The sequence below is a fragment of the Hippocampus guttulatus genome, chromosome 7 (assembly GCF_054856545.1).
Source record: "Hippocampus guttulatus isolate MCC_2025c chromosome 7, RoL_Hgut_1.0, whole genome shotgun sequence".
In the NCBI taxonomy this organism is placed as follows: Eukaryota; Metazoa; Chordata; class Actinopteri; order Syngnathiformes; family Syngnathidae; genus Hippocampus; species Hippocampus guttulatus.
The window spans coordinates 5,238,622-5,263,835 of record NC_141267.1 but is presented as its reverse complement, the minus strand read 5'-3'; the positions used below and the strand labels follow the sequence as shown (position 1 = coordinate 5,263,835).

Genomic DNA, 25,214 nt, shown 5'->3' with positions numbered 1-25,214 from the left:
AAAATAAAAACATAATTTAATCTGGTAAGAAAACTCTTACACACGATATAAAATCGTTTTTGTAGTGCTAAAAAAAACTGTCGTGACTCGTGAGCCTAATTTGAAATTATTTTCACTTTAACAACAATGTCACGTTTTATGAATTACTGAATTCATTCATTCATTCATTCTTTTTCCGATCCGCTTTATCCTCACTAGTGTCGCGGGGGGTGCTGGAGCCCATCCCAGCTGTCTTTGGGCAGTAGGCGGGGGACACCCTGAACAATCACTGTTTTATTAATTCATATGCCAATATCTCTCTCTCTCTCTCTCTCTCTCTCTCTCTCTCTCTCTCTCTCTATCTATCTATATATATAAAACTAGCTTTTGATGTTTCCGTTTTAGACTGTTACAATTTTGCAAATATCCACTCAAATCCCATTCATTGTCGTATGTTATTCATCACCATCCAATTCCATGAATTCCCATTCTTTCCCTGGAATTTTTTCCATCGATAAAAATTCCTGGAATGTTGCTTGAGACGGGTAAAACTGTGCTCTGACTGTACTGACTTTCCACTGAGTGGCTATACAGTATGTAGCATGCACTTACTGTGCTGCAGGGGGCGTAGGAGGTTCACAAATTTCTTCCAACGACATCTCAAACCGACATTTAGCCAGATACTGGATTTAGTTTATTCGTTTTAATAGTCTGAAATACTTTATGAAGTTAACTACACGACGTTTATTTCGATGTGATTTTCTTTTTATACCTCTTTATTGTATAGCATAAGTTCAAAATTTCCCATAGTCCATGAACGCAGCGACCGAGTTTCTAAATTAGAAGCAGATTTCGGGAGGTGGGAGGAGTGACGTTGTAAACTTCTGCTTCCCGAGCCAAAGGAGTTGTCTTCCTTCCAGATGGACGGATAGATCTCGCTGTAAACACCTGGGAAAATACGACTCTTGAGGACTATATCAAAAAAGGTAAACCCGTTTTCTAACACAGAATTTACGATTAAGGTGTCACCGCGCATGTCAACTTCGTAATGACTCACTTCTCGATTGAGTTCAATTTGTTCACGGGTGTTGAGTTGAATTTAAAGTTCTGTCCTCTGTTCCATTGCGTGGAAATGACCCAGTGATGTACGGTTTAGTTAATTCTAAATAAGATTTTAGACGGGGGTTTTTTGGCCTGATTTTCCATTTTTACTCCTGTGATTTGCAGTCAAGCGGGAAAAATTGATGACATATTCATCGTGTGACTCAATACATCAGACGTCATTTGTGAGCCACTCATCAGGAGTCATATCTTGTCTCCTCAGACTGCTCAATCAGACCGACAGTTTCGTCATATTTGTCTATTTTACATTTATAAGCAAGAAAAGCAATGATGCGTCTGCCCTTAGAGAATTTCAGGTTTTATTGAATTATAAAGTGTTAATTCCTGTCACTCTTAATACCACACTAACAACGCCATTAAATCCATTCATAAAAGTGAGTCATTACAAAGCTGCCCATAGTAAATGCAACTCTGGTTTTCCCCTCAAAATCACTTGCTTAGTGTTTTTCCCTCAGGTAGAATGAAAAGTCTTCGAGAGCGCATCTCTTCCCTGTTCGCTATAGGCGTTGGCTGGGCGTATACATATTGAAATGCCAAGGGATGCCAAATATAGAAGTTTAATGTATGCATGTTATATATTCACTTATAAGGCAGTTGATTTGTATAGTTTCCCCCCTTACCTGCGGTTTTGTAGTACTGTATTAAACTATCTGCATGAACGTTCGTCAAATGCCTGCGACACACAAAATTTTCCCACGTCACTGTTAAACTGCAATCTAATCTAGTGGCTACAGATCTCGATCACTAATATTACCATGCAAATTCAGTGCATCAACTCGACAGGTCTCCTACCTGCATCACCAAACAGGAAATGTTCAGTAAATTCGAGAAGCCCCCCCCCCCCCCCCCCCCGGTCCTGTTTCTTTAATTTATTAACGGTAATCAAAACAAAACACCGTGACGCTCTATATTTTATTGCAGCAATTGTAATAGGGGTTTTCCACATTTCACTTGACCACAAGTGACAAACATAAACACGGATCACAGTTAAATGAATTGCTACAGTATCAAGAGCAGAGTTTGTGTCTGAACATTGTACGATTGACAGGTATTGTTTACCCACACAAAAGCTTTGCTTTTCAAAGTACTTTTTTTGTACACTAAGCTTTCAAATAATTCACAAAGTATCCAATCAACAATGGGGAGTAAAACAACAAATGGCCAGCTGGAGATTTTGGCTGGAAGCGCAGTCATTGGGTGACATCATAGCAGAACAATTTGCCAAGCCAACAGAATAATTTGCAAATGGTACATTCACTGAATAGGAACATATGAATAGTTGAAACTGTGTTTCATGGGGCTGTCATTACGCCAGCAATATGACCGCATTTTGCATGACAACGTTGTTTTCTTGGTTTAGTGTACACAATCGACCCAGTGCTTCAGAGATGGACCCACTAAATTAGAGGTGTCCGAACTTTATTCTCAGAGGGCTGCACACAGGAAAATCAAATGATTCAGTGGACTTGTTGAAATTAATCCATCCATTATGTCTTTGGGCAGCAGGCGGGTTACACCCTGAACTGGTTGCCAGCCAATTGCAGGGCATATGTAGATAAACAACCATTCAAAAATAGGTTTCAAATAATAAAATTATCATAGTAAAACATACTTTATCACAATAACAGGCACCATTAATCAGAAGCATAATCTAGCAATTGTTTCATCCATCCATTTCCTGATCCGCTTATCCTCACAAGGGTTGTGGGCGTCCTGGAGCCAATCACGGCTGTCTTTGGGCAGTAGGCGGAGTACACCCTGAACTGGTTGCCAGCCAATTGCAGGGCATATGTAGATAAACAACCATTCAAAAATAGGTTTCAAATAATAAAATTATCATAGTAAAACATACTGTATCACAATAACAGGCACCATTAATCAGAAGCATAATCTAGCAATTGTTTCATCCATCCATTTCCTGATCCGCTTATCCTCACAAGGGTTGTGGGCGTCCTGGAGCCAATCACGGCTGTCTTTGGGCAGTAGGCGGAGTACACCCTGAACTGGCTGCCAGCCAAACGCAGGGCACACATAAACGTACAACCATCCACGCTCACACTCACACCTCAGGACAATTTAGAGCGTCCAGTCAACCTACCATGCATGTCTTTAGAATGTGGGAAGAAACCAGAATATCCAGAGAAATCTTCACCATTAATTTTTTAAAAATGGTAAATTAATTAAGCAAGGGGTTATATAGTCCAGGTATATTGCCTATATATGAGATTTAATATGAAAATCTGCTATTTCACAGCATTCTGTTACAAATGAAAAGGAAAATAATTCAGGATTTTTCGAGAATTTTGGGGTGGTCCTGTATGCCATTAGAGTACATCTGCCTGAATCCCATCTCCACATCCAGAACCAAAACAAGGGCAATCTGTCGTGAAATATCTATTTTTAAAGCAGTTTCTTGAGGATCATTGTTGATGTGTTCAAAAATCTGATCTTGATTCAGAGCAAAAAGAGGTGTAAATTATTTTTATTCACCACAGTGTTATAAAGAGAAATGTTCTTACTTAGTTGTAAATTATTTATTTGAATCTTTACATATCTAGAAAAGCTCTCCAGTACAGTATATAAATGATGCTGTCACATTATCCCCACTTCACACACATCCCTCCTCCACCGTTCTTTTTTTTTTTTCCTCTTTCCCCCATGATTGCAGGTCATGTCAAATGTCTTATTTTAGTACAGTAGTCCCTCATTTATTTTGGGTGTTATGTTCCAGAAGCCCTCGTGATAGATGAAAATCCTTTAAGTAGCATAATACTGTATGTATGTTATTATTTGTTTATATTTTAATGCTAATAAAAACCTAGAAATATAGACATGAAGGAATCTTGCCTCCTTCTGCTATATAGAAAAAAAAACTATTTAAGTACCCTGTACATTCAAGGCATATTTTTATAGCATTTAAACGGTGTTATTCTTTACGGTATGTCGCCGATGGTGTCGTTGTACACTCACTCGGCTGACTATTGTGCGGGCTTTGTGGGATTGGTTCCCACTCAGTGATAGTGTGAATGTTGTATGAATGGTTGTTTATCTCTATTTGTGCCCTGCGACTGAACGGCGACCAGTTCAGGGTGTCGTCAGCCTTTCACCTGAAGTCAGCTGGCATGCATGGATGGATGGATTTTTTAAAGATCTCGAATCACATTTTTAAAACAATACAAACCCATTTCACCATATATGCAATGGATAACACAATAATATTGTAAAAACAGTGTACAAGAATAGTGTAATAACTAACACTTGAAAAAAAGTTTGCGCTGTAGCACAATAGCAAAACATGGCAGGGGTTTACTGTATTTTTTATTCAACTTTCAACTCAACTGGATTTGTATTGCACCTTATCATACAGCATGTGCAATCCAAAATGCTTTACAGTAAAAAAAAAAAAAACTAACAAACAAAACAAATTAGCAGTTTAAAATCAATCAATAAAACCTGAGAACAAAGAAAGACCTTCCTCCACTGAAATAAGTACTGTTAAACCATACAAATATAAAAAAAGAATAAAAAATATGGCTGACACACATGGCTGAGCACAGCATGTGGTGTATTTTGGGAGGTGCATCCACAGCAGGTGCCAAGCACAGCTTCCAGACGCATGGAACCCACCACAGGGGCCATGCCAGCCCAGGCAAACAGAGGAGTCTCCCCCATCCGCTGTGCCAGGACCTCCCCCAATGGCACCATCCCTACTGCCAGGGCTAAACACAGCTCCCAGTGTGGACAGACCCCAGTGAGGATAAAATATGAGTATCTCAATGTAAAAACAATTGTAAGAGTATAATCAGATTATGTGGATGTAAACGCTTGAGTATAAACATCTAAAATACCGAATATAGAAAACACCCAAAACACCTTAAAAAAAAAATCTTGTATCAAGTAAAACCATTAAATAGGTGTGAGTAAAATGGAAAAAGTCAAACATTAGTGAAAATAAAATAAATTAAGCAAATAATAAAATCAGTCCTATGCTAAACTAAAAAGGTGGGTCTTGAGTCTCCTTTTAGCAATATTGATTTTGATTAATTTAATTCACACATTTAAATTGATATAAGTGTATGACTTGGAAAATAGACCATAGTCTCTCTCTATCCATTTTTTTTGACTGTGCAGATAACCAAAACTTGTAATTATGATTATTCACATTTAGGACAGTACCTGATACCTGTTTAATGGAACTGTAAATAGCCTATTTAAATCAGAAGTAAATTTCGTTCTGGACACCCCTCCTTTAACAAAGACTTCTCTTGATATTGACTGATTTCGATCACTTGTGTCAATTTCAAGGGGATGGTGTAACTGTCATTTAGGAACTGCCCCATTAGGAAGAAGCAACTTTGACCGTGTGTTCATGCACTTGCGTATTGGAAGCATATGCAAAATCTTGCAGATTTATGATGGGGATACAGTGGTCAGGAGGCACCACAGCAAGTCACTCGCAAGAGCCATTTGGCACAGTTTTTATGCCCATTTTATGCTCAGTGTAACACTGTAAACATAGCTACATTTTGAGTCACATGGTTGAAATATGGCAAAGGTGGTCAGAAAGGATTTAAGATTGAAATGGGTCATGTACTCAAACGTGTCAGATGGAGCGGGGGTTGTGGGAATGGTCAAGTCAAAGGAAGGAAATATTTGTTTCCCCTTGAGGTGTCTTCATTCTAGGTTGAACACGGCCAAAACATCTTGTAGTATAAAAAATATTTCTTCATCCTAGTCAGATGGTCTGAAACACAGGTGTATATTTATTATATTTGCCTTTTGCTTCTTTAGTTATGTATTAAATGAATGCCTGCTATAAAATGTGTTTTTTGTTTTTACAGCCATTTATCTGCCCTTTTGATATTCATTGATCATGATCATTATGATTTGGTTTTATTTTGTATTGTTTCATTGAAAATTTTACATTATACAGTATATATATTCTTTTAATATAAAAAGGAATTCACAAGCTTGATTGATATCTTTTCCTTCATATATTGTATTCCAGTCCAGTATTCCAGACACTTGATTGACAAAAAAACATTAGGACCATGTAAGTCAAAATTTAAATTATGGTACATCTGAAACATTTGTGTGTGTGTGTTTGGGGGGGGGGGGGGGGGGTGCCCGGTGGTCAACTGGTTAGCACGTCAGCCTCATAGTGCAGAGGTGCAAGGTTCCATTCTGGATCCGGCCTTCCTATGTGGAGTTTGCATGTTCTTCCCGTGCCTGTGTGGGTTTTCTCCGGGTACTCCGGTTTCCTCCCAAATTTAAAAAACATGCGTGGAAGGTTCACGGAACACTCTAAATTATCCCTGGATGTGAGTGTGAGCGTGGATAGTTGTTAATCTATGTCGGCTGTGGGATTGGCTGGCAACCAGTTCAGGGTGTCCCCTGCCTACTGTCCGAAGACAGCTGGGATAGGCTCCAGCACCCCCGCGGCCCTTGTGAGGATCAGTGGATCAGAAAATTGATGGATGGATGGATGGATGAAACAATTTTGAGAGTATGTTTTACATTCTTTGAAACCTATTTTTGCTCAAAGGTATTGTACACAAGCAGAGACAAGCCACAGAACACGTCTTAATTTTCTCTGATGCATTCCATTCTTTGCTTACAGTGGAAGACTAACCTGTTGTGCAAGCTGACACTCACAATAGCTTGCAGTGTTGTAATTGCCAGATTTGTTTCTCCCGGTACAATCTTCATGTGGCTCACGATCAAAAAAAAGTTGATCTTATATCCATGTCGTCATGATGATTGCTGACTTTCAAAAAAACCCCAGAAAAACTCAGAGATATGTTTGCGCTCAGGCTTAGGCCATCCACGCACAAAGTGACACGACCAGTTAAGTCAAGTCACATTTATTTATACAGTCCTGAATCACAAGCAGTCTCAACCACCTTCACATGACCACAGTTGACAAATATTAACAAGGTCACCTGATCTTATCCCCCAGGAGGTAATGGAAAAATGAAAAAAAAATAAATCTGGGAAAAAATAAATAACCTTGTGAAGGGGCGGCAGAAGGGAGAATTCCCCTTCCAGGATGCAATGGGCGCCGAGTGGGCAACATTTAACACAATATTGTACTATACAATGTTTGTTAGAATGATATAAAAATCCATTTAACAAGATGAAAACGCTGCAGGGAGATGCCTTCACTGAGCCCGGCTCAGTTGGTCAATGAAAAAATCTTCATAGCAGCGCCTTTGAGTGGTCGATTCAGCTCAGTCGATGCAAATCATGTCCACATTAATTGGAGCAGAATCCGTAAAGGCTTGCCGTCAGAGAAGTCGATTTGCCGGAACAATTTCAAATCACTGTCCAATTTAAAACCCACGTTCAAGTCTCTTGGCTTTAGATAAAACTCTAGGGGCCCCAGATCAATAGGATGATATGTACAAGGGCCGCTGGGACCAAACACCATAACTTCTCTTTTCTTTTTGTTGAAATTTAAGAAATTCAGTGACTTCCACAGTCTTGTCAAGACAAAAGTGGTCTTGAGGAGAACACATCCTGTTTGCTCAGTGGGACATAGATCAGACTGTCATTTGCATAGCAGTGGAAGGAAATACTGTACCATGGTTTCTTAGCATATACCCTCAGGGCAGCTAATACAGTGATTACAACAGAGACCCCAAAATAGAACCCTGTGGAACACCATAGAGCAGAGGGGCAGAGCGGGACTCAGGGCAACCTATACGAACACAAAAGTCCTGTCAGCCAAATAGAATCTAATCAACTCTAAAGCACTGCCACTAATGACCACCTGATGCTGCAAACGAGCCGGCAGAAAACTGTAGTCCACCGTATCGAACGTTGCAGTTAGATTCAACAAAACAAGACACACACAGTCTCCGGTGTCATTTGCCTGGAGCATATCATTAAAAGCTCATAACAGGGCTGACTCTGTGCTATGCATCATCTTAAAACCTGGCTAAAAAAACCTCAGTGACATTATGTTTATCCAAGAAAGATTTTAAGTGTGTGTGCACCAATTTTTCCAGAATTTGAGAAATAAAAGGCAGCCTGGAAATGTCTCTAAAATTAGACAGCTCATCTTCATCAAGACCAGGTTTCTTCAGCAGCGGTTGCACTACAGCATGTTTAAAATGTTGGGAGCCTACAACAGAAGACAGCTTGCTCTTGGTCATGGCCGCAATTGATTCACCAATACTCGGGTTAACCCCCTTAATGAAAGAAGTCAGGAGGAATAGAGTCAAAATGGGAGCCAGATAGTTTAATTTGGTAAACCACATACTCCAAAGATGTCAAGTAAACCCCCTCAAAGGAATCCAACACTGTAGAACATGGAACGTGGACAGATGGGTCAAATGTAGCATTTGAAATGAGAGCCCTAGCTGTAGCAATCTTGTCAATGAAAAACTACAAAAATCTATTGCACATTTCATGGGATGAGTCTGGGCTGACGGGTTTAAGTGCAAAATCTGGGATATCCGTAGATTATGACGATTTGCCTGAATAGGACTTGACAAGTTTCGCCTTTTGGACTCTTGTCACTTTCCTTTGGTAGCAACGCCAGCAGTTTTTTAGGATTTCAGAATTTTTTGGAGTCTTTTTTCCGAGTGCGTTCAGCTTTGCGGCATTCTTGTTCAGCTGCATTAGTTCTTATGCGGGTCTGATTTTTGGCCGCATCATTTTTAATGGAGCCTCAGCATCCAATATATTAGAGCAAGATGATTGGAACTAAGAGATGCATTCCACTGCTCCATTTACCTGGAAGTGGGTGATTTTCGTCAGTGTCCTGGGCACCCGTTCGTCATCGTCAGTCCATCAAATTTTCAAGCAGAACTAAACTAATTATCTGTCGGTCATGTTAATTTAACCTTGTTTACATCATGGCTTCCATCAGTAAATTACTCCGGTCTGCCAGTCCACCTATCATCAGTCTGTCAGCCCGTCTATCAAAAAACAAAAACAAAAAACACATCATAGTCCAACAGATAAAAAATCCACTTTGATTAAAATGGTAAATGCAGTAGTCTTTAGTGTACAGTATCAGTACAGTATATCGTGTATCTCTATCATACGGTGGCTACTCAAAGAACTTTATACACACACACACACGCACACATTCACACACACACACACACACACACACACACACACACACACACGTGCGCATATACTTTTTATTTATGTTATGCATTCATCAACAAGACATGACTTTTCAGAAGTTTTATGTGCAGTCTAACTTCATATAAAGTGTAGGTGTGACTGAGTGAATGACGTATGATGTATGATGATTTATGGTCATTCTGTGCTTTATATCCCCAAAAATCCCACCCTCGGGGCCAAATTGGCAAAGATTTTTGGGGGTGGAAAGCAAATTTGGTTGAATGGAGATGAGAGACAACGGATTATATGCAGTGAACATTTATTTCTTCCTCATACTATCTGATCCCTATGGTAGGCCAATTTAGCATGAAATTACTATTGTTCATGTCTGCCTTTTTTTTGGATCGATTATATTTGAATGGCATGTAGAAGCATTGGTAGACCCCCCGGCAAATCTGCTGCTAAATGAATATTTCATGAGGTGTTGAGCAAATAGCCTTAGGGTTGACTGGAGCCACTTAAAGAAGCTATAATTACCACTGAGCTCTGGCTTAATTGGAAGTGACACAAACCATCGTTTGGCTTAGATATGCTGGTTAGTGGTTACTAAGTGATTGAGAGCAACAAGTTATTCACAGCAGAGTTGTTGCTGATAACCCTCTAGAATTTCTCCATTGCCACGGCACAGTTTGACCTCGATGTCAACATAGGAGCGCTCTGTCCCTGGCAAGGACTGTTAAGGCCGATGTGAGCACTGAGCGGATTAAGTCCTTTTGTTTTGCTGTTACCGCAGGTTAGCGCAGCTCCATTTAGGACAGCAGTGGCTGATTTAGGGGACCTGTGTCTTTGTTCTCTGTATGACATTGGGACATTTTGACTGCGTTATGTGTATGCACATGAAGGAAGTGAAGGCAAAGGGTCCTGTTTTGAAAAAGCTGCATTTGCTTCAGAGACTGCGAAGCTTGAAATGTCCATCGTGTCAGATTGCCTTAAGTGCATTAGAATGGGAAGAAGCAGCAGGTATGTGACTCTGGCTTTAACTTTATAACTTGACTAATGCTTTTGTTTGGTAAATGTTTGGACAAACATTTGCACCAGTGCAGTCTTGGTCAATGTTTATAAGTGGAGCTGATGCAGGCTTCTAGGTTTTCATATGCTGCGTTTTCCTGGAAAATATGCCAGTTTTCCTGGAAAATATGTAAAATGGTGCAAGACAAAGATGTGCGATGTCGAAACGTTTGCTTGCTAACATTAATTGAGTGGTGGAAACAGATAGCATTGTTCATACAACAGATCCACTGGCGATATTTCCAACCTCCTGCTTGCATTTGGTGATTAACCCTGCAGTTATTCAAATTAAATAACTGGACGAGCGTTCCCAAAATGATAAAATGCAAGTCGTCTTCAATCTAATTACGTTGCACGTGTGTATACAAGTGCCCGCGACCCTTGTGAGGATAAGCGGATCAGAAAATGGATGTATGGATGTGTATATAAGGTTATGTGTGCATTTATATACCGTATTGGCCCGAATATAAGACGGTGTTTTTTGCATTGAAATAAGACGTCTTATATTCGGGGTCTAGACATTGTTATACCCATTCACGACGCTAGATGGCGCCAGATATCATTGAAGTGAATGCTGAACTTGACTGTCCAGGCCAAAGCGAACCCCCGTCACGAAGAATAAAAATAAAAATAATCATAGCACAAAGAAGAAAAATAAAAACTAGTGGTAAGAGAGAAAATAGAAGAATGTAATAGAAGAGATAACAGAAAATGGAGAAACGTAGTGACAATCTGGAGAAAAGTGGGTCGAAGATCGGCCAGGTTAACCGGCAGCTGAGCAGAAGTTATGATGAATTTACATTTCAAAAACCAGAAGCCATTCATTTATGAATGTGATTGCACTTTAGTTTACATATTTAAATGTTCAGATATTAAGATTTGAATGAGGCAAAATAACGTGCTTTTTCGCTCAAATATATTGTTATAATCATTTGTTTCAGATGTACTGTAATTATTTACTGTATAAAAATTAATTGGGTGTTCAAAGTCTTTTTTCAAACTTGAGTCTTGAAAAAGATCGGGTTGTCTTATAGTCAGGGCCGTCTTATATTCGGGCGAATACAGTATGTTTGTACTATAGTGTGTGTATGTATATATGAGTGTGTACAACAACATACCAACATTTATTGAATGTTTGTTATCATTTTGGCAGGTTAAAAAAAAATTGTCTAGCCGTAAATTGTATACCTTTTCTCTGTTCCACAATTTGATGACGCTACTGTGATGTGAGGATGAATTCTGTTCTCGACAGTTTGCTTTTGCAGATACATCTTCAGGTTATTTTGAAAACGCTTGTTCTTTTCCCTTTATTCAAAATACATTCGTTGCTGCCAAAACCAGTGAATCCCCCCCAGTGAATCAGTAGTCTTCTTTTACAAGGGACTTGATGCATATGTTCCCATTGACAAGTTTCTCAGAATTGTGTAAAATACATGTTTCCTGGCTGTAAAGTATTTGAACTTGTTTTTTTGCAGTGAAGAATACTCCAGTCAGTATTTGGAAAAGGTAGTTTTTCATTGATCCAGCTTGTTGGTTCCAAAATGTAAACAATAAGAAGCCATTTTATGCTTCACTTGAGTTTCATTTTACATTATGAGATATCCATCCATCCATCCATTTTCAGAACCGCTTGATCCTCACTAGGGTCGCGGGGGGTGCTGGAGCCTATCCCAGCCGTCTTCGGGCAGTAGGCGGGGGACACCCTGAATCAGTTGCCAGCCAATCGCAGGGCACACAGAGAGGAACAACCATTCACGCCCACACTCACACCTAGGGACAATTTAGAGCGTCCAATCAGCCTGCCATGCATGTTTTTGGAATGTGGGAGGAAACCGGAGCACCCGGAGAAAACCCACGCAGGCCCGGGGAGAACATGCAAACTCCACACAGGGAGGCCGGAGCTGGAATTGAACCCGGTACCACTGCACTGTGAAGCCGACGTGCTAACCACTGGACTGCCCGGGCCGCCCATTATGAGATAGATAATTGAATTTGTATACCCCCCCCCCCCCCCCAAAAAAAAAGATTGCGTACTAAACATCCTGCTAACTGAAAACATGTGTCCTGCTTCCCTGCAGGATGGAGTCCTCATGTCTGGACCTGGCGCTGGAAGGTGAAAGGCTCTGTAAGGCCGGTAATTATCGTGCTGGTGTTTCTTTCTTTGAGTCTGCCATCCAGGTTGGAACCGAGGACCTCCAAATCCTCAGCGCCATCTATAGTCAGCTTGGCAATGCTTACTTTCACTTGCAGGAGTATAACAAAGCCTTGGAATACCATCGACATGATCTCACACTTACAAGGTGGGAAGTTACACTATAGCTATACGATATTAACAGCTCAATATCATGATCATTCATTGTTCACAATGCAAAAAATCTGATTGGATGGGAGGGGGACAGGTGGGGAGTGGAGTTTTTGGAGGGAAAACTGCTTATCTAAAACTATGCTAAACGTTGTTTCGAGTGACATTAATGTGACAGAGTCTCATTTTATTGATTACTGGGTTGTCATTTATCTTTTTAGGACGATTGCCGATGAACTTGGTGAGGCCAAAGCCAGTGGCAATCTTGGGAACACATTAAAGCTTTTAGGACGCTACAATGAAGCTGTGGTTTGTTGCCAAAGACATTTAGACATCACCAGAGCTACGTGTGATAAGGTGGGTACTAATAATTTGGAAGATTTATGAGCATGGCACAAGTAACGACTTGAATATTGTGTTTTCTGTAAAAATGTATGAAAAAAACCCCACATTCATCAGACTGCAGCTACAGTAGTGAAAACTGACTGTGCTCATAAAATTAAAGTCTGATGTTTTATCTGCAGACTAATTTACATGTGTAATGTGGTGTCATTTGTGGCTTGGTAAAGAAAGTGGCGCCAATGTTGTCATCCACAAATGAAAGCGCAGCATTTCATGCGTCGCATAACTGTTGAAATAATGAATGTTACCCATAAAGCCCTCACAATCGGTGAACAAGTTCACATTACAGAAACATTTCTAACAGAAATTTCCAAATCAATTAGTGTGTTTTGTCATATTTAAAAATATATTTTAACCTCCTGTGTTCATCTGGTATTCAAACTGCTGTACTTTTCTCGTTCTGAATAAATTGAGAAGCAACTATGGCACTAATCAGACCACAACTTGATATTTATTTTGCATGCAAATGTTCCCATTGTGGGAATAATAGAGGATACTTCAATTTGGTTTTTTTGAGAAAACCTTTGAGGGTTGCATGAAAAAGAAAGATGAAAAAATCTTTTGCGAACTAGCAATCAGTTTATTTGATTCAGCCTGTCTCTGAAATTTCCACCAAGCAACGCCTGAGCTATCTCAACCCCCCAAAAAAAACGGAAAAAGTAAGGCAGTAAGTGACAGATCACCACCCATGTCCTTTTAAACCTTAATTGCGCCATTAGAAGAGTCACGTGAACTTATCCGTCGACTTGTATTTTAGTGACTGTCTGGACAGTGCTATCTGTGTTTGAGGCCAAACCGCATGCATTCTATTCAGAACAACTTGAAATATTTCCACTTCTGACCATAATACACAGACCCACTGAGTGTTGATTCATCGCAGATGCTTCCACGCCTACAGAATTTTACAGCACTTATGGACACACTGAGCATGAGGCATCATTTTGGCAGTTCTAAACAGTATGTTATCATGGATTTCATATGGTTGGATTTAAACCATTCTCCGATGCACCAAAGTGAATCATTACTTTCAGTCATATTTGTTTGAAAATCATGCCTATTTGTGCCATCCTCTTGTTGTGTACAGCATGTGGTCTGCTTACTGCTTTCCCACAAAATGACACTTATTTAAGCCCCCTTTTGGTCCTTAAATCAATGTGTTGAAAGTCTGACTTGTCGGTGTTTTACAAATGATCTTTCCAAACGTGAGACAAAATGAATAATGGTGATAATCATCAATACAATTGAAATCCCATCTGTAGTTTTCTTTTTTTTAGGATTATAAAGATGTTTATTAGTCTTTTCAGTGATGCTACAGCCACAGGAAACTTTGTGTGTACTCTAGAACTCAAGCACCAGACTGAAATTGTGCATGCAAGCAGGTCTACTGTCAGTGTATTTTAAGTGTATTATATGTTATTACAACACTGCTGCTTACTGCGGCATCCATCAGTAAAATCTGTTGTGCATGTTGTAGGTTGGGCAGGCCCGAGCGCTGTATAATTTTGGGAACGTTTACCACGCCAAGGGCAAAAGCATCTGTTGGTCGGGGACGGAGCCAGGAGAGTTTCCAGAGGAAGCGAGAATCGCCCTGAGGAAAGCTTCACAGTACTATGAGTGAGTTAGTTCCATAACTTTGATGACTTTTTTTTTCTTTTCATAAAGAGAAGCATCAAGCAACGCAGCAACCATGTGGTGTAAAAGTGAAGGGTCACATGAAAGTTCTGTACTGCATGCATCTCACGCAAATGCTGAATTCGCTGCCTGTTGCCATTTTGTGATTTGTTACAAATTGCTCGTCGTGTGACCTTTCAAATGAACTATCAGTAGTAATTAAGGGTGCACCGATCACAATTTTCCAGGATTGGGAGGATTACTTTACAAACGTATTCCAATACAGTGACCAGTTACTTGTTAAAAATGTAGCTCAAAATGTAATCCAATTACAATATTGTTAACTATAATATATTATGCTTTATTGTTAATATAGTTTTAAATCGTAAATGTGTTGGTGGTTTGTGACGCAGATGAAATTTAGGTGCAGCGTGCGAGCACCTAGAATTGTCATAGCTGGACATGACAGCTCCCCCTTTTCTTTGTATGTTTAAAGGGGTGTTCACACGGCACACATTTGCTCCGGCGCTGCACCGATGTATTTTGTTGCGATATATTTTGCACCGCAGCAAATTGTGTGGAGCGTTCACACGTACAAAGCCGCTGAGCGTGTCTGCACCGGCACAGCGTCGGTGCAGCCCCACTTGCGTTCACACGGCAGTTTCAGCAGCGGGGCAAAACGACAGAAAACAAATGAGCTGTCGTGTTGGTTCTTTTTAAAACTTATACACAACTCAAGCGACTACTGGACAGGCACGTACTTCTCCTTCTCGGTCTCCGTGCCTTCTGCTCGCGAGTGACCGCCCCGAAAACGTAAATCAACGATGACTTCAATGACACTCAGAAAAGCAAACACGTAATGCGCCAAACAGAAAATCAAGAGAGGAAATCACAAAATAAATTATATGGGGAGCGGGGGGGGGGTTGTGAACACACAACAAATGAACAAACTACACAAACAACTCCGAGACAGTCCAGTCTTCTTCAAAAGGAAAGATGTTACCAGCCAAGTCTTGTGTCGTTATTAAACAAACACATGGCGGAAGTCCGACAGAGCACGAAAGCAACGCATTCTCGCCGTACGTAAACTCTTCACAAGCATTTGCTCTGGAGCAAATTTAACCCAGTTGCGTTCACATGTGCAAATTTACACCAGTGCTGCTTCGCTAACGAGCATTTGCTCTGGAGCTAATTTTTAAACCACCTCCCTGAGGTGGATCAAATTTGGTCCGGTGTAAGCTGTTTTCCGGGGCTACGCCGGAGCTAATTTGCACGTGTGAACGCTCTACTGGGGCAGCCCCGTCGTAGCACCGGACCAAATCTTGCCGTGTGAACACCCCTTAAGATATAGTAAATCAATGTCTTTGTCCAAGTGAATAGCGGTCACCACTTCCTCCATTCCCTCCATAATTCTTTCAAACTAGGTGTGTGTTTGCCAGCCACGACATTTCCAGTTCCCATTGCCTGCTCCTGACAGTACATTTGTCTCAGCAAAGACCAATCGGGGCGGCCCTTTGAGTTTGAGGTGTTCAGATAATTTATCTACTTGTTGCGCTCAAATAAATGCTGATGGCCTCTCCGTCTGCGTTGAAATTATAATCATGCAGAATAATCTCATTTTTACCTACCGCCGGTGCATTCTGTTACTCTCCAAGCCTGCAATTTTCTTGTCAATCACCGATCTCCCATCTCCAAAAATGTCTGACCTGTCAATCCAGATTTTTGCCAATTCCATTTTCTTTTCTATCATAAACAACAGCATACGCAGTCAAAACTATTATTTTATGTTGTGAATGGCAACAGGTGGTTAGACAGGTTAATTTTACTTTCTGCCATCTAGTGGAAGAACATTTAATTGTTCTGCCTGTCATTATACATATACAAATAGATGGACAAAGACACCTAAAAACAAATGATCATTTTCAGAGCAAGTATCTGGAAGTGGAATTGGACACTTTTTGCTTTTTGTACTTCCCCAAATGCAACAGACACTCAGCAAAATGCAGTATGTACAGTATATTCAAACCAATATAATCAAGAAATGACAAAAACATGGATTATCATTTTTTAAATTTGAAATCACGCGTTGTTTTGATACGTCATACGTCATACGACATTGAGCAGCTTTAAGATTTCCGCAGAGGATACTTTAGACGTCCCCGGATTTAAGATCCCCGGTGGAACCTACTCGATGCTCGGTTGTCATACCGGAATGCACAATTGAGACGCTCGTTAATATGGCGGTGTCAAAACAATTTCCAGGTCACGTTCAATGTTTGAAGAGCTGGGGACATTGCAATTCAGAGACATGTGATGAGCCCATTGTTTTGACTCTGTTGGAATTCAGCAGGCCGTAATTGGAATTCCGTAAACTAGGATTTGACACACACAACACAGCTCCTGTACACATGCCACGCAGTGACCCTCATCACCCCGCACCTCCTAGCAGCTGTGGATTTACCGGTATTTATTTATTTATTTTAAGTTTTGAATTTTATACTCCATTTCTTTAAAAGTATTTTTAAAATGCAAGCGTAGCGTTGACAACCAGGTGAGGAACGCCTCCATTCTCGTGCTCAGTCGCGCTCAGAGTGCTTGCTGGGCAGCTGTAAGGTCGCTAGGTGGGGACATTTTATTTCCACGTGGACCATGTTGAACCATGAAGTGGGCAGGTTCTTTAATAATAATAATAAATATAATCATGATATAGCCTATGCTTTGCATAAAACTGGGAAAAACAATGGATTATGATGGAAAGGGGCCCATTAATGAGAAAAAAAAACATTCTTAGGATTCTCATAGCTATAATAATAATAACTTACATTTTCAATATTGCCTGTTTTTTTTATATCAGCATTTTAAAATATTTTAAATATTAAATGTTAATCTTGAAAAAACACTTAATTGTAACTGTAATTTTAGGGCAAACCTGTGCTTGGTGAAGGAGTTGGGGGATCATGCAGCCCAGGGTCGCACCTATGGGAACCTTGGTAATACCTATTACCTGCTGGGGGACTTTGAAACTGCTGTAGCAGCACATGAAAAGGTGAGTTGAACAAAGGTGAAAATCAAAAGTACACATCCATCATGTCAAATTAGCTTGCCATTGTCCGTTAAGGGATAATGATGACTTTGCTTGTCTTGACCACTTTGGAATGTGTGCAACTAAAACAAATTTTGTCAAATCTAATATTAACCCTTCTATGTGTTTTTTGGCAGCGCCTTCTTATTGCCAAAGAGTTTGGAGACAAGTCTGCTGAAAGGAGAGCACACTGTAACCTTGGCAATGCTCATATATTCCTTAGCCAATTTGAAGTGGCAGCCGGTCATTATAAGTAAGTTGAGCCTTTTTTATTTTGAATCTGATCGTTATAGCATAATCGGCATTGTAGTTTTCATCATCATCATGTGCTCTTTCTATAGCTCAGTCAATACCAGATCTAATTCACACCTTGAAGTCAATCAAAAACGATATCGTTGTTCAGACAGTACTCATTAAAATTATATTTGTTACAGGTTAGTTAAAGAAGATGAGATTAGCCTTGTGAAAGGTGTACAGAGAGTGTATGCATACAAATGGAAAACAGATCTGTCCCATTAACTGCGAATAATGTTTAATTAGAAGAAATAAATAGAAACTTCTTGAAACATTCATCTTCCGAACTGCTTGATCCTCACTAGGGTCGCGGGGGGTGCTGGAGCATATCCCAGATGTCTCCGGGCAGTAGGCGGGGGACACCCTGAATCGGTTGCCAGCAGATCGCAGGGCCTTCTTGAAACAATATACACTATTCACCAATGTTGAGTCAAAATATACTTACCGAAGTAATTCTTTAAAGAAGACCTCAGAAAATAACAAAGGCTTCAAATTTAGAGGAAAAAAAAGGATAGCTGTCATTCCCGTGCACTTTCTTGAGCCGTTCTGTGACCTGGTCTCCCACTCTGGCTTGCCTAAGGAGGACTCTGCAGCTGGCCAGGCTTTTGAAGGACAAGGCAGTGGAGGCCCAAGCCTGTTACAGTCTGGGCAACACCTACACACTCCTTCAGGACTATGAGAGAGCCATTGATTATCACCTCAAACATCTGGTCATCGCTCAGGACCTCAACGACAGGTACAGGCCATACGCCGCATTCCTTTGTCCTGCTTCTGTGGCTAACGGAAAAAGTAAAAGTGGACTACTGGTCTTTGGTTGGGAGCAAGTAAGCTCAGTACATTGCTTATTGTAGGCTCGTCTTTGTTGAACAATGAAATGCTGTTCACAAGGCAGACCAATTAAATTGTGTTATTTACTGTCATTTGTAAAGAACACTTGGACATTTGGTAGAATCAGGAAATGTTGATACAAATCCAAATTAACTTTGCTTTGTTATTGGAACAAACCATTTCTAAAACAAAGAGACAGAAAAAGCTGAATGGGAATTTAGTTTACCTTCACTGGCTCTGAATGTTGTCCATGAGCTTTCGTCTGGATTGAATAACAGTGAACGCCTTTGCCTGTCATATGCAATCGCATTTCAAGCAGCTTTTTTCTGTGTTCTTCTTCAGGATTGGTGAAGGGAGGGCATACTGGAGTCTCGGAAATGCCCATACTGCCCTGGGGAACCACGAACAAGCTATGCACTTTGCTGAAAAACATCTGGAAATTGCCAAAGAGGTGAGTGATTGCTGTTTACTATGACTCTTTGTGCAGCAGCAACATCCCCATCTGGCGGTCAAACAGAGAACAGCAATCAAGAATTACAGTAAAAATAGCTCGGCTTTCCTGTTTTGAGATGGATTTGCTCTTAATACAGAGTTTATTTCGTTTAACACGTACCACCTTCCCTGCAAGTCATTAAACCTTGTTTATAAATACAAGATACCGCACAAAGGTCTTGGGAATACTTTAATTAGATTTGCTCTTTGCTAAAATATCCATCCATTCATTATCTTCCGCTTAGCGGCAGTTGGGTCGTGGAGGCAGCAGCTTCAGCAGGGAAGCTCACCGAGCTCCCATCTCCCGAGCCAATTTTTCTAAATCTTTCGGAGGGAGGCGTTCACAAGCCAACCGGGAGACAAAATCCGATCGATGTCCAAGCCACCTCATCTGGCTTCTACCCCTATCTCAAAGAAAAAGCCCCAGGCCCCTCTGGAGGAAACTCAATTTGGCCATTTTTATCCGGGATCTTTTTCTATCGGTAATGAGCCACAGCTCGTGACCAAAGGTGAGGGTCGGAACTTAGATAGCCAGGTAAATTGAGGCTCTGTCTCTTTTTAACCACGACAGAACGATACAGAATCTGTATCATAGCAGACACTGCACGGTCCGCCTTACGATCTCAGGCTCCATCGTGACATCACTTGTGAACAAGACCCCAAGTTACTTGAAGTCCTCCACTTTGGGCAGGAGAGGGCATTCCATCCTTTTCGACTGAGGACTATGGTTTTAGATTTGTAGGTGCTGATTTTCATCTTAACTGCTTCACACTCCGCTGCGAACCACTCCAGCGAGAGTTGGAGCTCATGGCTTGAAGAAGCCAACCCTCACTGGGAATAAATGTGACTGACTGCCGGCAATGCGGACCATATTCTGGCATCAGTCTTACACCATACTCCCAAAGCACCCCCACCCCAAGAACTCCCCAAGAGATGTGGTCCAATGCCTTCTCCAAGTCCACAAAACACATGCAGACTAGTGGAGAATGGCACCAAGCCCTTCATAATGGCAGCATACTCTGCCTCCATCACATTTCATTGCAGCTTAAATCAGAAACTGAATTTCTCGACTTCACGCCCGACGGCCCATTTCGAGGCTTCGATTGTCATCAAACGATGTCATCTGAGCATTTTCTCAGTCCGCGCTTCAAATACTCGCTCCCACTTTACTCGATCCACGCATCGAAGACTCGGCACAGCGGACAGATCAGATTTCTCTGTTGTTGGAACACACCCTTCAGCCCCCCTTCTTAAAAAGGGGGACCACCACCCTGGTCTGCCAATCCAGAGGCACTCTCCCCACTGTCCACTCAATGTTGTAGAGAAGTGTCAACCAGGATAGCCCCAGAACATCTAGAGCCTTAAGGAACTCTGAGCGGATCTCATCCACCCGTGGGGCCTTGCCACTGAGGAGCTTTTTAACTATCTCGGTAACCTCAACCCCGGAAGTAGGAGAGCCCATCTCAGAGTCTCCACACCGGGCTTCCTCAATGGAAAGGTGTGTCAGTGGAATTGAGGAGGTCGAAGTACTGTATTTTCTCCACCAGTTCACAACGTGCATTTCACTCTTTGTGGTCAACGTATCCCCGATATATTCTGTTTGTATTACATATTACAATTGATCTGTTATTTCTTTAGACTGGAGACAAAAGTGGTGAGGCGACTGCACGGATGAATTTGTCAGACCTCCGGCTAGTTGTGGGTCTGAAGTCCAACATCTATTCCAACATCTTCAGCAAAACTAACAACACTGCTTTGTCAGTAAGCCACCAGAGTTACCTCAACATGTCAGGTAAAATGTTTTGATCAGTTTCAGTTCTAGCCTACAACAGTGTTTTTCAATTACCAAAAGAGGTTTTAAATAATTGATATTTGATAGAAAATTGTAGTCTAAACTTCAAAATAACACTTCGCCAAATGTCTGTTTCAGGGATGACGTCACCGTCAAGGAGGCAAGGCAGTGCAGAGACCCTGGACGGTCCAAATCAAACTGGGGATTCATCGTTGCATACGGTTTGTGTAACATTTAGGGTATCCGTTTGTCAAGCATAGCATCAGTAGATTTCGGCAACACTATTAAAATTCTGGATGTCTATGTTAATGTTTCTACTGTAATGCAATTTCCAGAGCTGGGAGGAAGATAAACTCTCAAGGTCTTCGAAAAATAACACGATAAAGGCTTCCACGAAGCTCTTCCTCTTTCACCGACTAAAAAGCAAGAAGCACAAAAACAACGCACTTCCAAAAGACCAACATGAAAACACGTTGGACCACTCTGTTCCTGATTTGGACCCACCAGTGTCTCCTAAGGTACTACTTTAATGCAACAGCTTGCCCATACACTCTCATGACAAATGCAACCACGTACTGTATCGTTGAGATGTTGCATATCAATTATTAGCTGTGTCAGAAAAGTTCCGAAACTGGTGTCGCAAAGGCTAGATCCATCCATCCATTTTTAATGCTGCTAATGCTGAAGAGGGTCACGGGAATAGCTGGAGCCTTTCCCAGCTGACCTCGAGCAAAAAGGCGGAACAACCCCTGAATTTGTTGCCAGTCAGTCACGGGGCACATACTGTATAGAGACGAACAACAATACATATCCACATTCACACCGTCACTGAGGATGCCCGCACACAAGTCCGGCGAATGTACCACTACACCAGCAAAACACAAAAAATATATTTTAAACCCAAATAGCAAATTTATAGTTTCATTTTAAATGTGAACCAGAGAGTCAACCAGGATGTCTACAAAGAGATCAACAATGTCCTGAGCTGAAGCAGCATCCCTAATATCCGACATGACTTGGTGTGTCGTCGTCCCCCCCCCCCCCCCCCACAATATCCTGATATGCATGACAAAGATGGCCATGATGACAAAGCTGTTGAGTATCCCTGAAAAATCCTTCAGGAGTTCATGTTGGTGTGGTAAAGAAGGCTTGGAAATCGCATTAGACACCATCGGTCTTACTTTTAAAGGGGAAAACTCACAAAAAGAAACAGACAGTACCTATTGTGACACCAGTCCTGGAACTTTTCTAACACACCATGTACATACTGTAACATATAATGCATATTTTCATCATCTAAACCACAAGTACGCGCATGCAAGTCTGTTTTACTCGTATGTTTTTTCTTTCATTGTTGTTTCCTGCAGCCAGCATCACATGACACAATTGGAGAGGATGGCTTTTTCGACCTCCTCTCTCGTTTCCAGGGAAACCGAATGGATGACCAAAGGTGCTCTCTTTTAGATGACTCGAGCCATCACAATGCCAGTTCCTCTCCCTCATCCACCCCACCTGTAGCTGAAAGAAAATGTAAGTGTGTGCCCCTGTGTCTCGACATCTGTTTTCACACCATACTAAACTCAAATGACTGTATTCTTCACTTGACCAATGACGGCTATGGTCGGTCAACCTGGCACGTTATGGTGTGAATACAGAAAAATATCCTCAAGCGTTCCCTTAAAATATTAAATGTTGTGAATTGATATCATGCCCCGTTCCACTCCACATCTTTGCTTTTGAGAATCCGGCAAGTCAACCTTGGTTGGTCATATGGCCCACTTTTTTAACCATCCATCGGGCATGATCATTGCATCTGTGATTGTGAAAATTGCAACCACATCAAAATATGGATTTGTTTGTATGTTTTGGTTTCAATATTGAGAATTATTTCACGAGTCCAAAGCATTATCATCTGCTATCCCATTGTGCCTTGACTGTGTGGCAAAGTTTAGCATTTATTTTGGTACCCTGTTGCTGATTCCGTTTCTAGCTACAGGTATACTGGATTGCGAAGCACCATTGCAAGATCCTGCTCATTTCCTGGAGCTGCTGGCCAGCTCCCAGGCCCGGCGTCTGGACGACCAACGAGTCAGCCTGAGCCATTTTCCTGGCTTGAGACTCAGCACCTGCAACCAGCCCAGTACACCCTCCACCTCGAGCGAAAACCAAGACCCTTCACAAGGTGATGGGCGATGATATTCAAACTCCTCACAAGTGTTCACTTTCACATCTGCTTCCAATGATTTTCCTGCTTGCTCCTTCCAGCCCCAATTTCCAATGCAGATCCAGCTCACACACCCTCCCAATACAGCTGCGACGAGACCAGCATTAACCAGCTGGAGGGAGATGATGTCTTCTTTGACATGCTTGTCAAGTGCCAGGTGAGCGAGACGCTCCACAGGATTGAATTATTCTTCCAGTAGTTACAGTTCAAGCAAAAATTATCAAGAAAATCAAATACATTTGTGATGTTTAATGTGGGGCATCCATACATAATAAAAATAAAAAGTCCACAATTGTTTTCAAATGCAAGGTTTAAGTGATTTTAAAAAGTGAGACCAAGGTAAATAAGTTTTAAAAAATCCCACCATTAATGTGGCCTATAACCTGTACAGTTCAATCGAGAAGTTTTTTTTCTTATCTTTTTAAGAGGGGAAGCAAAAAGAAGCAACTCAAATAACATAGTGGCACAAGCGTATACTCTACTTCCTATTATCACTGTGATGTGACCGCGTTCACTTACATTCAAACTTTTGTTGAATGGGTGTCAGCACACACTAGTAACCATTTAAAGTGCTTCTGACTCACCCCAAGCTCCAAAGTTCAATGCTCTATTTTTAACTGTTCATAACACCCTCAACCGTGACCAAGGGCACAGGTCCAGCTAAGGAAAAAAAAACACAGTCCCAAAGCATGATGCTGCTACCCTCACGGTTCACTGTAATTATGGTGTTCTTTTGGAGCGGAGCAGTGTTGCATTCTTACAAAACGTAACCGTTCAAAATATCAGCCATGGTGTCAACACAAAACCTTCAGACTTCTGCTAAGACGTAAAAACAAATGTCAAGAAAGTCCGACTAACACAGCTGAAATTTGATTGGAGGTACTGAAGGTTTTAATGGTGGCAGGAGTGTATTGACTCCCATTTAAAATGAGTGTGATCGGTGATGCGATTGGGGTTTTTAAAAAAGGTTGTACGCGTTATAATATGCATTTGAACAGGGGTGTGGAGACTTTTTTTTCACGCATTTTACCAAGAATCAGATTTAATAACGGCTCTGTGTCATTATTTAAGGGCTCCAGATTGAATGACCAGAGGTGCGCTGCTCCACCCTCTGCTACACGAGGACCAACTGTCCCAGATGAAGATTTCTTTAGTCTCATCTTGCGTTCGCAGTCAAACAGGATGGAGGAACAGAGGGTCGTGCCGCCATCTGACGTCAGCCAGTCCAAACCAGACTGATGTCATGGAACTGAATTCCAATTTTGATTATTGTAGCATTCAAAATGACATTTCTGACCTCCTATTTTGTTTTATATTTTATTTTCTTAATATTTCAATCATCCAAAACCGAACAGAAAATATAAAGTATTGATTGTCTCCAATTATGTGGGGAAACATCTTAGGGAGTGTCAAATTTCAGGATTACAAAGCTTCCATATTAAGCATTGTTGTTTCTGGCTAAGTGTCATATTCTCTCAGAGCAGCGTCTTTTGGTTGTGCCTCTCAATGACAATGGATGAAAAGGCCAATATGAAAGCAAGAAAGGAATTATGAACTTGACTCTTGACAACTGGGAGGCCCTTGCCATTATATGCCCTATCTTATGCAAACGCACATGTTTTGGACATTTTTTGGATTGGTGTAGCTGTAGCATTTTTGGATTAATATCAAATAAGTGTTCTTTGTTGGGACATATTTTACTTCGAGCTTAGTGTTTCTGGAGCAAATGTTTCTTTGCCAGTCATAAAACTATTTTTTTTCTGAAGTCTTTTAAGCATGTATGTCACATTTTAGTGCCATGACTATTTTTCATATTTAAGGCCACACTTTTGAAGGGACTTGAACTGGTGAAAAAAAATGTTTTGAATTTTATACTGATGAGGTCTCAAAACACACACCAGAAAAAATAATAAAATCATTTTATTCTTATGTATTC

At 41.0% G+C, this 25,214-nt stretch overlaps 1 protein-coding gene across 5 annotated transcripts; it reads left to right on the top strand.

Annotated features, from left to right (window-relative positions):
* The first annotated feature begins 854 nt into the window (after positions 1 to 854).
* Positions 855 to 25,211, top strand: LOC147202050 (G protein-signaling modulator 2-like). 5 transcript variants are annotated; one of them, XM_086115543.1, is made up of 16 exons: positions 9,726 to 10,203; positions 12,330 to 12,385; positions 12,502 to 12,551; positions 12,775 to 12,910; positions 14,430 to 14,569; positions 17,489 to 17,612; positions 17,786 to 17,901; positions 18,523 to 18,678; positions 19,113 to 19,221; positions 20,901 to 21,054; positions 21,193 to 21,275; positions 21,390 to 21,572; positions 22,422 to 22,584; positions 23,045 to 23,236; positions 23,320 to 23,435; positions 24,350 to 25,211. In XM_086115543.1, the coding sequence occupies exons 1-16, from the start codon at positions 10,041 to 10,043 to the stop codon at positions 24,515 to 24,517; spliced, it is 2,109 nt and encodes a 702-aa protein (XP_085971669.1). In that variant the 5' UTR covers positions 9,726 to 10,040; the 3' UTR covers positions 24,518 to 25,211. The 5 variants fall into 5 exon arrangements, with proteins under 5 accessions (XP_085971670.1, XP_085971669.1, XP_085971667.1 ...); XM_086115544.1 differs by lacking the exon at positions 9,726 to 10,203 and adding an exon at positions 855 to 965 and having other exon boundaries at positions 12,330 to 12,551; XM_086115541.1 differs by having other exon boundaries at positions 12,330 to 12,551; positions 23,051 to 23,236.
* The last annotated feature ends 3 nt before the right edge of the window (positions 25,212 to 25,214 follow it).

Coding starts and splice junctions, on each gene's coding strand:
- LOC147202050 (XM_086115542.1), top strand. CDS start 10,151: ATGTCCATCGTGTCAGATTGCCTTAAGTGCATTAGAATGGGAAGAAGC. Junction 21,055..21,192: donor GAGTTACCTCAACATGTCAG/GTAAAATGTTTT, acceptor TGTCTGTTTCAG/GGATGACGTCACCGTCAAGG. Junction 23,237..23,319: donor AAACCAAGACCCTTCACAAG/GTGATGGGCGAT, acceptor TGCTCCTTCCAG/CCCCAATTTCCAATGCAGAT.